This window comes from Ranitomeya variabilis, chromosome 5 (genome assembly GCF_051348905.1).
Source record: "Ranitomeya variabilis isolate aRanVar5 chromosome 5, aRanVar5.hap1, whole genome shotgun sequence".
NCBI classification, from domain to species: Eukaryota; Metazoa; Chordata; class Amphibia; order Anura; family Dendrobatidae; genus Ranitomeya; species Ranitomeya variabilis.
Window position 1 is genome coordinate 189,383,560 of NC_135236.1, and position 14,620 is coordinate 189,398,179.

Sequence of the window (14,620 nt, forward strand, 5' to 3'; positions counted from 1 at the left end):
TCCTGTTCACATAGCAGATAAGCTCACATGCTTTAAAAGAGCCATAAACATGAGATGGCTGTTAGCCACATGCTTATTCGACTGTCAGGTATTTCTTCATAAACATGCATGCTCACACTGGCCAAGCATGCAAGTTCACTTCAATTGGGCAAGGGGAAAAAAAGCTGTTGACAGACACATGTGGAAACTGCTAATCACTAGGGTAACAAAGTAACAGGGCATGTTGAAATCCAACATATAAAATCCATCTCTTTTCTGGTAGCATACAGTGGCATGTAAAAGTTTGTGACCCCTGGTCAAAATTATTGTTATAGAGGTAAGCAAATTGAAGATGAAATGATCTCTAAAAGGCCTAAAGTTAAAGATGACTCATTTGTATTTTAGGCATATATATATATAGTCATCATTTACATTTTAAAAATAACAAAGAGGAAAATGAACCAATGCAAAAGTTTGGGCAACCTTGGAGATTTGTAGCTTGGTTCACTGTGATCATTGGAAAGGCCATTTGATGAAAATTTCTCAGCTTTATAAAAACCCAGCCTCCTGTTACCTTGTGCCAAAAAACAGTAGCCATGGGTTCTTCTACGCAGCTGCCTAGCACTGTGAAAATAAAAATGGTGGAGGCCAACAAAGCAGGCAAAGGCTATAAGAAGATAGCAAAGTGTATTCAAGTTGTCCTTTCCTCAGTTCAAAATGTCATTAAGAAATGGAAGTTAACAGGAACAGTGGAGGTCAAAATAAGGTCTGGAAGACCAAGCAAAATTTCAGTGAGAGCTACTTGGAGGTTTGCTAAAGAGGCAAATCAGAACCCCCACATGACTGCACAAGACCTTCAGAATGGTTAAGCAAACTGTGGAGTTGTGGTACATTGTTGCACAAATATGGCGCTCATGGAAGAGTCATCAGTAGAAAACCTCTCCTGCATCCTCACCATAAAATTCAGCTTCATATGTATGCAAAAGAACATATAAACAAGTCAGATGCATTTTGGAAACAAGTCCTGTATACTGATGAGGTTATTATTATTATTTATTATTATAGCGCCATTTATTCCATGGCACTTTACATGTGAGGAGGGGTATACATAATAAAAACAAGTACAATAATCTTGAACAACTGTACTTGTACTAGTCACAACTGGTACAGGAGGAGAGAGGACCCTGCTCGCGAGGGCTCACAATCTACAAGGGATGGGTGAGGAGGTTAAAATTGAACTCAAAATGATCAAAGGTATGTGTGGAGAAAAAAGAGCACAGAATTTCAGGAAAAGAACATCTACCAACCATTAAGCTTGGGGGGTGGATCAATTATGCTTTGGGGTTGTGTTGCAGCCAATGGCACAGGGAAGAATGGATTCAATGAAATTTCAACAAATTCTTGATGCAAACATGACACCATCTGTAAAAAAGCTGAAGTTGAAAAGGGGATGGCTGCTACAAATGGATAATGATCCTAAACACGTCAAAATCCACAATAGACTACCTCAAAAGGCGCAAGTTGAAGGTTTTACAATGGCCCTCACAGTAACCTGGTCTGTACATCATTGAAAATCTATACCTTGACTTAAAAATAGCAGTGTATGCAAGACAACCCAGAACTGGAAGAATTTTCCAAGGAACAATGGATGAAAATCCCTCAAACAAAAATTGAGACTCTTGTCTGCCTACAAAAAGCGTTTACAAGCTAATGGGTACTAATCATGCAGGGTGCCCATTTTACTTTTTGTAATTTTTAAAATGTAAAGAGCTTTGCACACTCTTGGCATTCTCTTGATGAGCTTCAAGAGGTAGTCGCCGGGAATGGTCTTCCAACAATCTTGAAGGAGTTCCCAGAGATGCTTAGCACTTGTTGGCCCTTTTGCCTTCACTCTGTGGTCCAGCTCACCCCAAACCATCTCAATTGGGTTCAGGTCTGGTGACTGTGGAGGCCAGGTCATCTGGCGTAGCACCCCATCACTCTCCTTCTTGGTCAAATAGCCCTTACACAGCCTGGAGGTGTGTTTGGGGTCATTGTCCTCTTACTCCGATAAACTTATCCTCAGAAGCAGAGGTGACTCTTGGTCTTCCTTTCCTGGGGCGGTCCTCATGTGAGCCAGTTTCTTTGTAGCACTTGATGGTTTTTGCCACTGCCCTTGGGGACACTTTCAAAGTTTTCCCAATTTTTCGGACTGACTGACCTTCATTTCTTAAAGTAATGATGGCCAGTCATTTTTCTTTACTTAGCTGCTTTTTTCTTGCCATAATACAAATTCTAACGGTCTTTTCAGTAGGACTATCAGCTGACATGGAGAAATCCTACCAATGGCTGGAGAAAGCTGGACTCCGAGACAGCACACAGGCTCTAATCATAGCGGGCACAAGAACAAGCATTAAGTACCAGATCCACAGAAGCAGGAATCTACCACGCAAGGCAAGACCCAAGGTGCAGACTACGCAAAGAAACATCAGAAACTGTCCAACACATAGAGGCAAGATGCAAAATGCAAGCAGGAACAGCGTATACCAAATGCCACAACCAAGTAGCCGGAATTGTATACAGGAACATCTATCTGCACAGCATATGTGCTAAGTCCCCCTAAGTTCAGATGGGAGACCCCAGAGAAAGTGGTGGAGAATGAAAGGGCTAAAATCTTGTAGGACTTCAAGATCCAAGCGGATAAGCATTTGTTGGCTAACCTAACAGACATTGTGATAGTAGACAAGGATCGGAAGACAGCAATGATAATAGATGTGGCCGTGCCAAGTGACAGCAACATCAGAAAGAAGGAATATGAGAAGCTGGAGGAATAGCAGGGCCTCAAAGGAGAACTGGAGAAGATGTGGAAGGTGAAGGAAACAATAATTCCAGTGGTGATAGGAGCACTTGGAGCAGTGACCCCTAAGTTGGAAGAATGGCTACAACAGATCCCAGGAGCAACATCTGAACTCTCTGTCCATAAAAGCGCAATGCTGGGAACAACTAAGATCCTGCGCAGAGCCCTCAAACTCACTGGCCTCTGGTAGAAGACCCGAGAATGAACAAGGACAACAAAGACCACCCCCATTGGGGGTGAGAAGGAAGTTCAGAAGTTTTTTTGTGTGACAAAGTCACTGGTGAAGTGAGGGAGGGGAGATACGTGTTACTGCGCATGATGGCGTCAATTATGTAAAACCAGAGTAGTTTCCTCCAGCACACCATGTGTTGGGGGATAAATTTAAAGTTATGTTATGGGCTGGTTTTAGTGAACATCCATAGAGTGGGTACGAGGATGTCCACGTATCTCCCCCTGCAGAGTCCTTACAGTACCTGTCTGATGTCAAGATGTCTGAAACCTGCTACTGCGCAGGCGCGGGTGGCGCCATCTCGGAGGAAATTTTTTTTTTCTCCAGCAAGATGGCGTCGCCAGCGCCTGTGCAATAGTAGCTATCGGATCTCTATACACACCGATAACTGTACAGGCGCAGTGGGCGCCATTTTCAAATGTATTCATTTCTTTTACACCTGCTCAATAACATCAAGAATACTTATTAACTGGACACTAAACATGTGATTATGCTGCAGCGCAGGTGTCACGGCCGGCACCTGCCTGCAGAAGCGTATTTTGTTTTTTCTTCAGTATGTACAGATATTCATTATGCAAACTAGGGGGCAGGTCAGTGAGGGATCAGTGACCTGTCAGCAGTCTGCATTATGAATCCCTAAGCAGAGCACCACATGAAGACCCCTCACAGGCCGCCCCGAAGCACGAGCATATCATTAACTAAAAACTGAAAATAAAGATTAAACAACAACCACTAGAAGGATTGGATCAACCAAGGTATAATTTTAATCAGTATAACGGCGCCGACCTGACACTGTGTGTACTTTTCTGTGCACAATCCTGCTGACAGGTTCCCTTTAAGTTTAGACCTTTTAGCGATCATTTCATAACTGTTCACAATAACAGTAATTTTGACCAGGGTTGCCCAAACTTTTACATGCCATTATACATTGGAGTGAGCTACAGATTATATTGTTGACTGACTGTGCCATAATCCAACATCTTATCAAAATTACTGCTAATGAGTGTGCTGGTAAAAACTGTCCATCTAACTGGCATTGTCCTAATTTATTGAGTATAAATATATGTGAGTAGTCACTCACATATATTTAATTTAGTTGGCATGTTACACATATATTTCCTGAAAAACTCTGTAATAAGTCAAATTTAGGCTAGGGCTACACGCAGGGCTGGCTTCAAGTTTTCGTGGGCCCGGACGAAAGAATCTCAGTGTGCCCCTTCAACACATACAACAATTCATGATGCACAGTTAAGAAATATAGGTATAGTACAATGCCAAAGATTTCACTTACTTTTTATATTACATGAGTGCTAACTATTGTAAATTCTACAATAGCTCAGAAAGCGGCGAATCCTCGCAGCACTCCGTGTGTGCGCTGTGGGTATTCAATAGTCTGCAGTCACACAGAGTGACTAGACTTTTCATTTTAGACCGGACAGTATATATAGTCCTCCATACAGAATTTTGGGCACCACATAGTCCTCAATACAGTATTATGGGCGCCATATATTGTTCCATACAATATTATAAATCTCATATATTGCTCCATACAGTATAATGGGCCCCATATATTGCTCCATACAGTATAATGTGCCCCATATATTGCTCCATACAAAATAACATGCTCCATATATTGCTCCCTACAGTATAATGGGCCCAGTTTATTGTTCCTTACAGTATAATGGTCCCCATATAATGCTCCATACAACATAATGGGCCCCATATAATGTTCCATTTAGTATAATGGACCCTATATATTGCTCAATATAGTATATAATGGTTTTATATAGTGCTCCATACGGTTTAATGGGCCCCATATAAGGTTCCATACAGAATATTGGCCCCATATAATGCTCCATATAGTATAATGGCCTGCAACTGTGACAAGCAAGTCACAAAAAGTTGGACCAGAACAGATTTTTTTGTGACTTGCTTGATGTAGAATGCTAGGACAATGCAACCCCATGCTCCTGCCTTGAACTGCAAAGCATGAGTGATACATAGTGATCATTCTCTGTGTGTGACCTATCTAGTGCTCACAGTTACTAGGTTTTTGCTACTTAATCTGATAGCAGCATATTGTAGAGTTTCCATGAGCTCTATATAACCCTGCCACTGACTGGCAGCTTTCTGCCTATGCACAGTGTACACAGAAATCTACTAATCAGTAGTGTGGGTGAGGTTATACAGAGCTCAACATTCAGAGAACTGGTAGATTTGCAGCAGATAAAACATGGACGTTATCAAAATGATAGAAAGCTGTGCAATAAATGACAAATTGCTTGAATCAGGGTCTCTGCCCCTACATCATGCTGCTGTCAGATGGGATTGTGAAAACCTAGTGACAGATTCCCTTTAAGGATGGTTTTTTATCCAAATCTTATCCAAGTAAGGGAGATGGAACAATAGGTTATTAGGCTCACCTTATAGGGTTATGTGAGACACAACCGCTACACATGTATAGATTCCAGCTGCTGCTTCCAGAGAGTTGTATACGAAATTTACTGTGGGCGATGGAAGTATCCTGTGTTGCTGGATAAATGACAAGCTAAGATGGAGAACGGATTGTTGGTTTACTGACAACGCTTTTCAGAATGACTCCAACTTCTTCAGGACAACCATAAACCACCAAATGGTCCAAATGCCTTCAGTTTTTCTGATACGTGGAGAGAAAAAACCTTTCTCCACTTTCTCCTTTCTAATAATCTGTGAAAATCGAACTGCACTCGGATGTCATCCAATTTTTTTCACAGAACCATAGACAAGCATTGCAGATTGTGATCTGATACTTGGATCAAAATCGGACTTGTCTCCATCATTTTCTGTGGACCTCCCTATCAGGGAAAATCATGGACATTTGAATGGCCCCATAGATTATCACTGGTATGAGTGTTATCTGTGAAAACCACAGAAAGCACTCGGATGCAAAAAACAGATGAGGCTTTAGGCTACGTTCACATTGCGTTAGTGGGTGGTCGCTAACGGACAGCGTTGCACGGCGAAAATGTCGCAATTAACGCCGTGCAACGGGTCCGTTAGCGCACCCATTGACAGCAATGTAAATTTCGCCTGCAGCGCATCGCTAGCGCGTGCCTTTTTCGGCTCGAGCTAGCGATGTGCCGTTCTTTTGTAGCACGCCTCGGACGCTGCTTGCAGCGTCCGCGGCGCGCCCGAGGTCCGTTCCCCGCTCTTGCAGATCGGGGATCTGCGAGAGCGGGGACGTTAGCGCGACCCCTAAACGCGGCCCCTACAAAAACATTGCGTTAGCGCAATCCGCTAGCGCTAGCGCTAAACCGATTGCCCTAACGCAATGTGAACCTAGCCTTACAGTGGCATCAAAGTCAGACAGTCCTGGGTTTAGAATAGTCTTGTAAAGGTTCTAACTTGTCAAGCCAGTCATTTAGTATTAAAGGATTTTAAAAGGGTAACATTTTTTGCCAAACTCACGTGCACATGTTTGACATTTTGTGGATTTGACAAGACACACTGTATATACTCTATTCCTGCCATACAAATATGTCGGAAAAATTACCCTTCATAAAAGTGCTACATAAGTCAGACCACTGCTGTCAGAGTATCCAATAGACTTGTGCAAAAGTCCAATCCTTCTATATTATTTCAAAACAGTCTTTTTCGGTGATTTCTTTGTATCTCTGTTCATACTGAATCCACACACACAAATGATACACCATTTGAAAGGTAAACTTGCCCCTTCAGCAAACAAATAGCCAAACAAACCACACATCCACGATGTGATCACAAAATACACTTTAACATTAATTTTCATAAACCTGTAGTAAGGAAAAATGACCTGCAGGTGGCACCACACTACCCCAAAGCATACTAATACAAAGCTGAAACAAATCCTAACATTTGCCTTGGGGGCTTTCCAGCTTGTCGAACTCCTTGCCCAGCCGATTTCAGGCAGGTACATATAAAATATTTGCTACATGTGTGGAAGTAGAATAAAAGTAAAACTTTACCTGTTTAAGACTTCAGCTTTAAAACTGAAGATATAAATGAATGCAGCCTAAAAGGGACTGGACAGTTTCTGAACCATCAGATTTTCCGTATTATTGGACATTCATTGAAAAGTCTATCTTCCTTCTAAGGCTGCAGCTTATTAGTGACCTGGAGTCACCTCTGGTTCCACCTAAAAAACTGCAGCATTGACATAACTCAGACTGTACATTGTTTCCCGATGGGAGAGATTGGTGGAAACAACCTTGCAAAAATTGAAAAAAAAAAAAAAAATCCAACCGTAGGGAAAAAAAGGGTAAAATAATCTGCAGATACTACTTTTTTTTTTACAATGGTGTAAATACGCTCAGTTATGGGGTCAATTCTCCTTCATCATTTTTCACTGTCAAAGTGGCACTGCTGTACAAGGAGCTGCTCCGTTCATATACATAGCACTGTGTTGCACTTCCCTACACTTCAGATAGATGGCAGTGCTGCTGTGGAGGGGAAAAAATGCTGCTGCCCCTGTTCTTTTGCAAGGTCCTGACAATCAGACCCCTTCTGATCAGTAAGTAAAATACCATTATGTTTAATGTTGGGAGATCTCCTTTAGGCTGGGGTCACACACAACGTATAATAAATTGGTCAGTTTTACACGGACGAGAATCGCAGAAATGTTCCCTGAACAGTGATCAGTATGTACAGTGTACAGTGCGAGGATGTGATTTTCTCGCATGTAAGCATCCGTATGACATCCGTGTGACGAGATTTTTTCGCCGACTTGCAAAATGGACATATAATGGCTCCATGGGCTCAAATATTCGTGAAAACACATATATATATGTCAGTGAGACACATACCTCTCTGTGTTCATCATCTCATTAAATACATTTACATTTGACCAGCTTGATTTTCCTGAAATTGCCTGCGCCCCTGACAACCAATGTGCGAAAATTTCGCACGGGCCAACTAGTTGCTAGAAAAGTGCTACTAGGTCATTTATACAGTACACACACTTCTCTATATAGCAGAATATAAATGACATTTATATTCACTTACCTATGGACTGTAGATACATAGTTGAAGAGATAAGTGACAGGAATGGCTGTTAGGGACAATATAAAGACTCCTGTAGCTGCAGGTGCACTCATGATTGTAGCACGTTCGCTTTCCTTAGCACTTGTTCACCATTTCCATGTTCGGCAGGACGACAAGGCACGGCTATGCTCTGGTGCTGCTCATGTAATGCTTGTCATGCACTGTGCATGGTAACAAATATTCTCAGTTCTGGAGATCCAGTGCTCGCAGCTCCGCTCACACAAGGTTACACACAAGACACCGGAGCCTCCCCTTGTTCTGTGCAGTCACGCAGCTGACTGCTGTTTATTAGCTGCTTGGGATTCCTACAGCGAGCGGCTGGCTTATGTCATTGACTGTACAATACATTCAGTGAAGAGTTACCTGATTTCACTGGCTCAACTTTCAGCAAATCATGAGCTGATAAACAGATGTAAAGTTTTCCCTTCAGGCTGTGTTCACATCTGTGATGCTTCACCTTTAGGAGCAGGACAATGAAAATCTGGTCGTCCATGTCAACACCAAGAAGAAAAAGTCTTGGAATTATAAAAATCACAGGATTGATAGACATTTCAATTTATTCAGTATTGTGTATGAGCGTCACATGCAGAAATCCCCGCACTTACACACCTTGGCATGTTATTAATCAGGTTATTAATGGTTGTCTGAGAAATGTTCTGCCACACTGAATACATTTTGGCACCCAAAGACTGCCGCGACCCGAGAAAACTATTCTCCCACAAAGTGACGCCACACGTAAACATTCAAACATAAATTGCTTATTTTATGAAATAACTTGTTATATAACTTCAATCTTTTATTCTTTTGGCTTAAAATTTGGGTCGCAGCTTAAAACCGGCAAAACTTTGCCAACCAACTGGGTGTAGGGAGATTGTCTGCCTTCCGGTCTCCCGGTGCAGGTATCCTCACCACCATAATCTCCACCCATTCCGCCACGGAGTAGCCCGTGACACGAGCTACGACCCACCCAAAGAATGGAGTGCCTGAACCACCCCTTCCCGCAGACCATCCAAGAAGATATCTAAGCCAGCATCATTGAGATGGACCCCATCCGATAGGAGAAAACCGGAATTATCCCCTTCTAATCGGTGGTGTCTCACCACCACACCATTCTTAAACCTGATGAAACGAGATATCCGCTGGTTTAAAGTGCGTTTAGATCTTTCCAAGGCGCTCAGCTCCCTGACGCCTCGCCAAACCAATCTAGGAATCAGCTCCGACCAAACTAAACACATCACTGGAAAGAAACCTGGCAGTTTGTCCAAATCAGCTCTCATCAGGGTCAACAGCTCGGCGAGAGGAAAAGAAGCCAGATCGTTCCCTCCGGCATGAATAACCACCACTGTCGGGGAAGACGCTACTCTTGCAATCCGCACAACTTCTGGAAGAACTTGGGATCATGTCAGACCTCTCGTTCCACGCCAGATGACGTCCATTCCTGTAAAACCAAGCGATCGACCTCCTGGGCATAATTCCGCATGCCGAGCTGCCCAATATATGTGAGAATGACCCACCAACCATATGCTGGGCCGCATGCCATCTGAAACCAAAAAAAACAAAAAGCATGGTTAAGCAATATGAAGTGCAAGCTAGGAAAAAACCCCAAAACGTCTGCAACCCGCAGAAAAAAACAAAAACAAAAATGTATTCCTGACAAAAAACTGTTACAAAACTAATTCGGGCCTGATATACCTGGTGAAGCAACGTGATCTCCATCTCCCAACCCTCTGAATATCCGATTCAAACAAACCCGCCCTGGAGGCTTCCGTAGCTGCACCGATCCTAAACGAATGAGTACCGAAATCTGCCGCAGGCAGACCTAAGAATGACAACGCGTGTCTAAGGACCGCCAAAAACTGGCATAAAAAAGGGGAGAACCGTTCTCATGTATGAAAAATTGAGACCCGGTGCTACTGACCTGCATGTAACTTTTGATCAAAGCTAAAGGGCAAATGGCGCCCCCGATGGCAAAACGAGGGAACCAAGTGCCCCTGCCTTCTTGATCGGTTTTGGATCTGCGCACCCTCACCCTCAACCCATCTTCGCAGATCACTGTGTCATCCAGCTGCAGCCCGCCTGCCCTGCGGCGAGACGAAGGGAGAATCTCGCTGAGTCACATGGCCCCGAAAAAAGCCAGGCCGAAAGACGCTGCAAACAGAGTGGCTTCGTAGATGGAGTCGCACACAGTACCCGAAAACCTTGATCAAACTGGACAGGAGAGGGAAGGAAATAGGCCTCCTTTGGTCGTTCCGCATGCTTGCCCGACGCCAGCCTTTTAGTACTTGCCCGATCAAAAAATGCTTCGTCAAATCGGGCCAACCACGTAATTTAAAATGGAAAGCCACACCTGATATACGGTTACGAGCCACCGCTCCCGAAACCCCAGAGGCCTTCAACCGCGCCAGGAAAGCCAAAGTGACCTGAAGCCTCAGGTAATCCGAACTACCTACCGGTTTCTCAGCTGCCAAAAGACACCACTCATCCCATGCCTTACCGTATGCTCTCCAAGTAGAGGGGGCGATGGAAGACCTTAAAAGGGGAATTAGCTCTCCGGGACATCCCAAACCGAAGGCGGGCATTCCAGGATTCGCTGTTGCACCCTCGGCTCCCGGCCATACCGCACCTGTGAATCAGACCAAAGTTCGACATTCATAAAACAGTCATTTCTATTGTTGAAAGCGCTCGCCTTTAACCATGTGTTGGTCTCCAAACATTTTAAAACCATAAAACCGATGACCTTTATGACTGGTAAAGAGGAAGATGACAGGAAATTAATGGCATGCATGGCCTTGTCCGATCTAAGCTGCAGTCGGATACGCTTGTTGCGAAAAAACTGACCCCATAGTTCCATGGCAGCAGCCATGGGGAACAACTCCGTTAAGACCAGGTCCTGAGACCAACCTCTGGCAACCCAAGATTCGGGCCATGTGCCAACGCACGACTGATCCCTGAAACTGACGCTGAAACCCGCCGTGCCCGCTGGCCCAAAACTTAGGCCCAGGCTGTCGCTGTCGCATTCATCCTCCTGAAAACACGTTTTGCCATTGTAGGAAGTGAGAAAACGCTGCCATATGATCAGGTCCCTGCGCAGCTGAGCAGTGATCCTAATTCTGTGATGGGGTTGCCTCACGCCTCTCGTGGCCAGGATCAACCTGCGAGAAAAAATTCTGCCCATCGGCATTATCTTACACGCAAAATTAAGGGATCCTAGAAGAGATTGCATTTGAACTAGGGAAACCTTACCAACCGATAGACACCCCGCGATTAGGTCTAAAAGCTTTGCAATCTTGTCTTGGGGCAACCTAAATTCCATGGCGACCGAGTCAATCTCAATCCCGAGGAACGTGATTACGGGGACAGGACTGACCGTTTTTTCCGGAGACAGGGGAACACCGAAAAGAGACATGACCTCCTTAAATTGGACCAGGGCCTGATAACACGATTCCGAATTAGCCGGGCCCACGAGCAAAAAGTCATCAAGGTAGTGCGTAATTGATGACAAACGCGTTACCTCGCGGGCGACCCATTCCAAAAATGTGCTAAACATTTCGAAATAATGGCAGGAAATAGCGCATCCCATAGGAAGGCATGTATCGTAGTAGTATTGCCCCTCAAACATGGCTCCTAACAAGTGGTAGCAGTCCGGGTGAACCGGGAGCAGCTGGAATGCGGATTCGATATCTGATTTGGCCATAAGGGCACCTGGTCCCGCTCCCCTGACCATATCGACAGCTCTGTCAAAAGGTATGTAAGTTACCGCGGTTTCCTCGCCCGGGATGCCGTCGTTCACAGATTTGCCTTTTGGGTATGACAAATGGTGAATCAGACGGTATTTACCTGGTTCTTTCTTAGGCACAATGCCCAAAGGGGAAACCCGTAAGTTATAAAATGGGAGGGCGTCAAACGGTCCCCGGAAGCGTCCTGCTTGAATCTCCTTATTCAATTTTTCGTGCAGGATAACTGGGAAGTCCCTGGCAGATTTTAAATTCAAGGATGATTGTGGTTTACACGAAAAATCGAAAGGGATGAAAAAACCGAAGGAAAAGCCAAAATTGAGTTGCGCCGCCGCCGGCTTATTGGGGTATCTGGCCAGCCATGGTTCCATGCTTTTTACGTTCACCGGGGTCAGATGGTTCACCCCCCGTGGGTGTCTTGTTGCTATTTGCTTTTTGAGATGGTCTGGAGCAATTTGATGCAGAGTGGGATCCCCCACACACGGAACATTCGTGCTTGTATTTGCACAATCCGTAGAATTTACAGTGGCCCTCGTTGAACAACCAACAAGTGCCCGGTCTTCGTATAACCGCCGACCCTGAACTGTTGGCCGGGCCGGCGGGGGACCCGGGAAAAGGCTGCAGGGTTTTCTGGGCCATCATCAAACGCAACCACGAATCAGTGGCCTTGACCCCCACCCCAAATGTGGGTTAACGGCTAGCTGGCGGCGGAAATCTTCATCATATTTCCACCATGCCGAACCACCGTGTGACTTGTATGAACTGTAAATGCTGTCTAAATAAATGAAGAGCTCGGAACAGCATTCCGGGTGCTTCTGTCCCATCACACAACCTAAGACCGCGAAAGCCTGCAAACAATTGTTAATAGTTTTGGCCACTTTCGGCTTCCTGTTGTACACTTTTTCTCCTACCCGTCTGTTGTGAGTTTGGTTTTTGGGCTCCCCCGGTGGTCACTGGTGGTACTGGACTTGTGTGCTTCACTTTCTCTGTTCACCTGTTTCCATCAGGATATGGGTGTATCCTATTATTTAGCCTTGCTGCTCAGTTATTCTAGTGCCGGCCATCAATGTAACCAGAGCCTTTCTGTTGCATGTTCCTGCTTCTAGACTACTATCAGCTAAGTTGGACTCTTAGTCCTAAGTTTGTTTTGCATTTTTGTTCCAGTTCACAGTTATGTTATTTTTCTGTAGCTGGAAGCTCTTGTGGGCCGAAATTGCCACTCCGGTGTCATGAGTTGACACATGAGTCTTAAAGTAATTTCGGGATGGTATTTTAATAGGGTTTTCAGCTGACCGTGAAGTTCCCTATTGTATCTTCTTGCTATCTAGTAAGCGGACCTCGCTTTGCTGAACCTACCTTCATACTGCGTATGTCTTTTCCTCTGAACTCACCGTCAATATATGTGGGGGGCTTCTGTCTCCTTTTTGGGGGAATTTCCCTAGAGGTAAGCCAGGTCTGTCTTTTCCTCTATTAGGGTTAGTTAGTCCTCCGGCTGGCGCTAGGCGTCTAGGGATAAAACGTAGGTACGCCACCCGGCCACTGTTAGTTGTGTGGTAGGTTTAGCTCACGGTCAGCTCGAGATTCCATCACCCAAGAGCTGTTCTGTTATTTATGTTCTCTGACGTTCCCTTGCCATTGGGAACCATGACAGTATGGCCGGCCCAGTGTTAAAACCGTTGGCAGAAGAAAGGAGAGAAAAAGAAGTCTGCAGATTTTTTTTTTTTTTCCTCTGAGCTTGCTCTATAGTTGACTTAGTTGCATTTCTGCTCTAATTGCAGCCTTTGTCTCTCTCTCTCCTTCTAATCCTTGAATGGCTCTGATCTCACCTGATTAAAATGGATCCTCAGAGTTTGGCTACAGGTTTGAATAATCTTGCTACGAAGGTTCAAAATTTACAGGATTTTGTTATTCATGCTCCTATATCTGAACCTAGAATTCCTATACCAGAATTTTTCTCCGGGGATAGATCTCGTTTCCTGAATTTCAAAAATAATTGTAAATTATTTCTTTCCCTGAGATCTCGCTCCGCTGGAGATCCCGCACAGCAGGTTAGGATAGTAATTTCCTTGCTGCGGGGTGACCCTCAAGACTGGGCATTTGCATTGGCACCCGGGGATCCTGCGTTGCTCAATGTGGATGCGTTTTTTCTGGCTTTGGGGTTGCTTTATGAGGAACCTAACTTAGAGATTCAGGCTGAAAAAGCCTTGATGGCCCTATCTCAAGGGCAAGATGAAGCTGAAATATACTGCCAAAAATTTCGTAAATGGTCTGTGCTTACTCAGTGGAATGAGTGCGCCCTGGCGGCGAATTTCAGAGAGGGTCTCTCTGATGCCATTAAAGATGTTATGGTGGGGTTCCCTGCACCTACAGGTCTGAATGAGTCCATGACAATGGCTATTCAGATTGATCGGCGTTTGCGGGAGCGCAAACCTGTGCACCATTTGGCGGTGTCTTCTGAGAAGGCTCCAGAAAATATGCAATGTGATAGAATTCTGTCCAGAAGCGAACGGCAGAATTTTAGGCGAAAAAATGGGTTGTGCTTCTATTGTGGTGATTCAACTCATGTTATATCAGCATGCTCTAAACGTACAAAAAAGGTTGATAAGTCTATTTCAATTGGCACTTTACAGTCTAAGTTTATTCTGTCTGTGACCTTGATTTGTTCATTATCGTCAATTACCGCGGATGCCTATGTCGACTCTGGCGCCGCTTTGAGTCTAATGGATTGGTCCTTTGCCAGGCGCTGTGGGTTTGATCTAGAGCCTCTGGAAGTTCCTATACCTC

General features: G+C 44.5%; 1 protein-coding gene across 1 annotated transcript in view; it reads right to left on the reverse strand.

Moving 5' to 3' along the window:
• TM6SF1 (transmembrane 6 superfamily member 1) overlaps nucleotides 1-8,379 on the reverse strand; it is a 161,576-nt gene extending 153,197 nt beyond the window's left edge. Inside the window, exon 1 of the mRNA XM_077263646.1 lies at nucleotides 8,064-8,379. Within this exon, the coding sequence (XP_077119761.1) occupies nucleotides 8,064-8,155 (92 nt within the window). The 5' untranslated portion in view covers nucleotides 8,156-8,379. The remainder of the gene's footprint in view (nucleotides 1-8,063) is intronic.
• Between the last annotated feature and the right edge of the window lie 6,241 nt (nucleotides 8,380-14,620).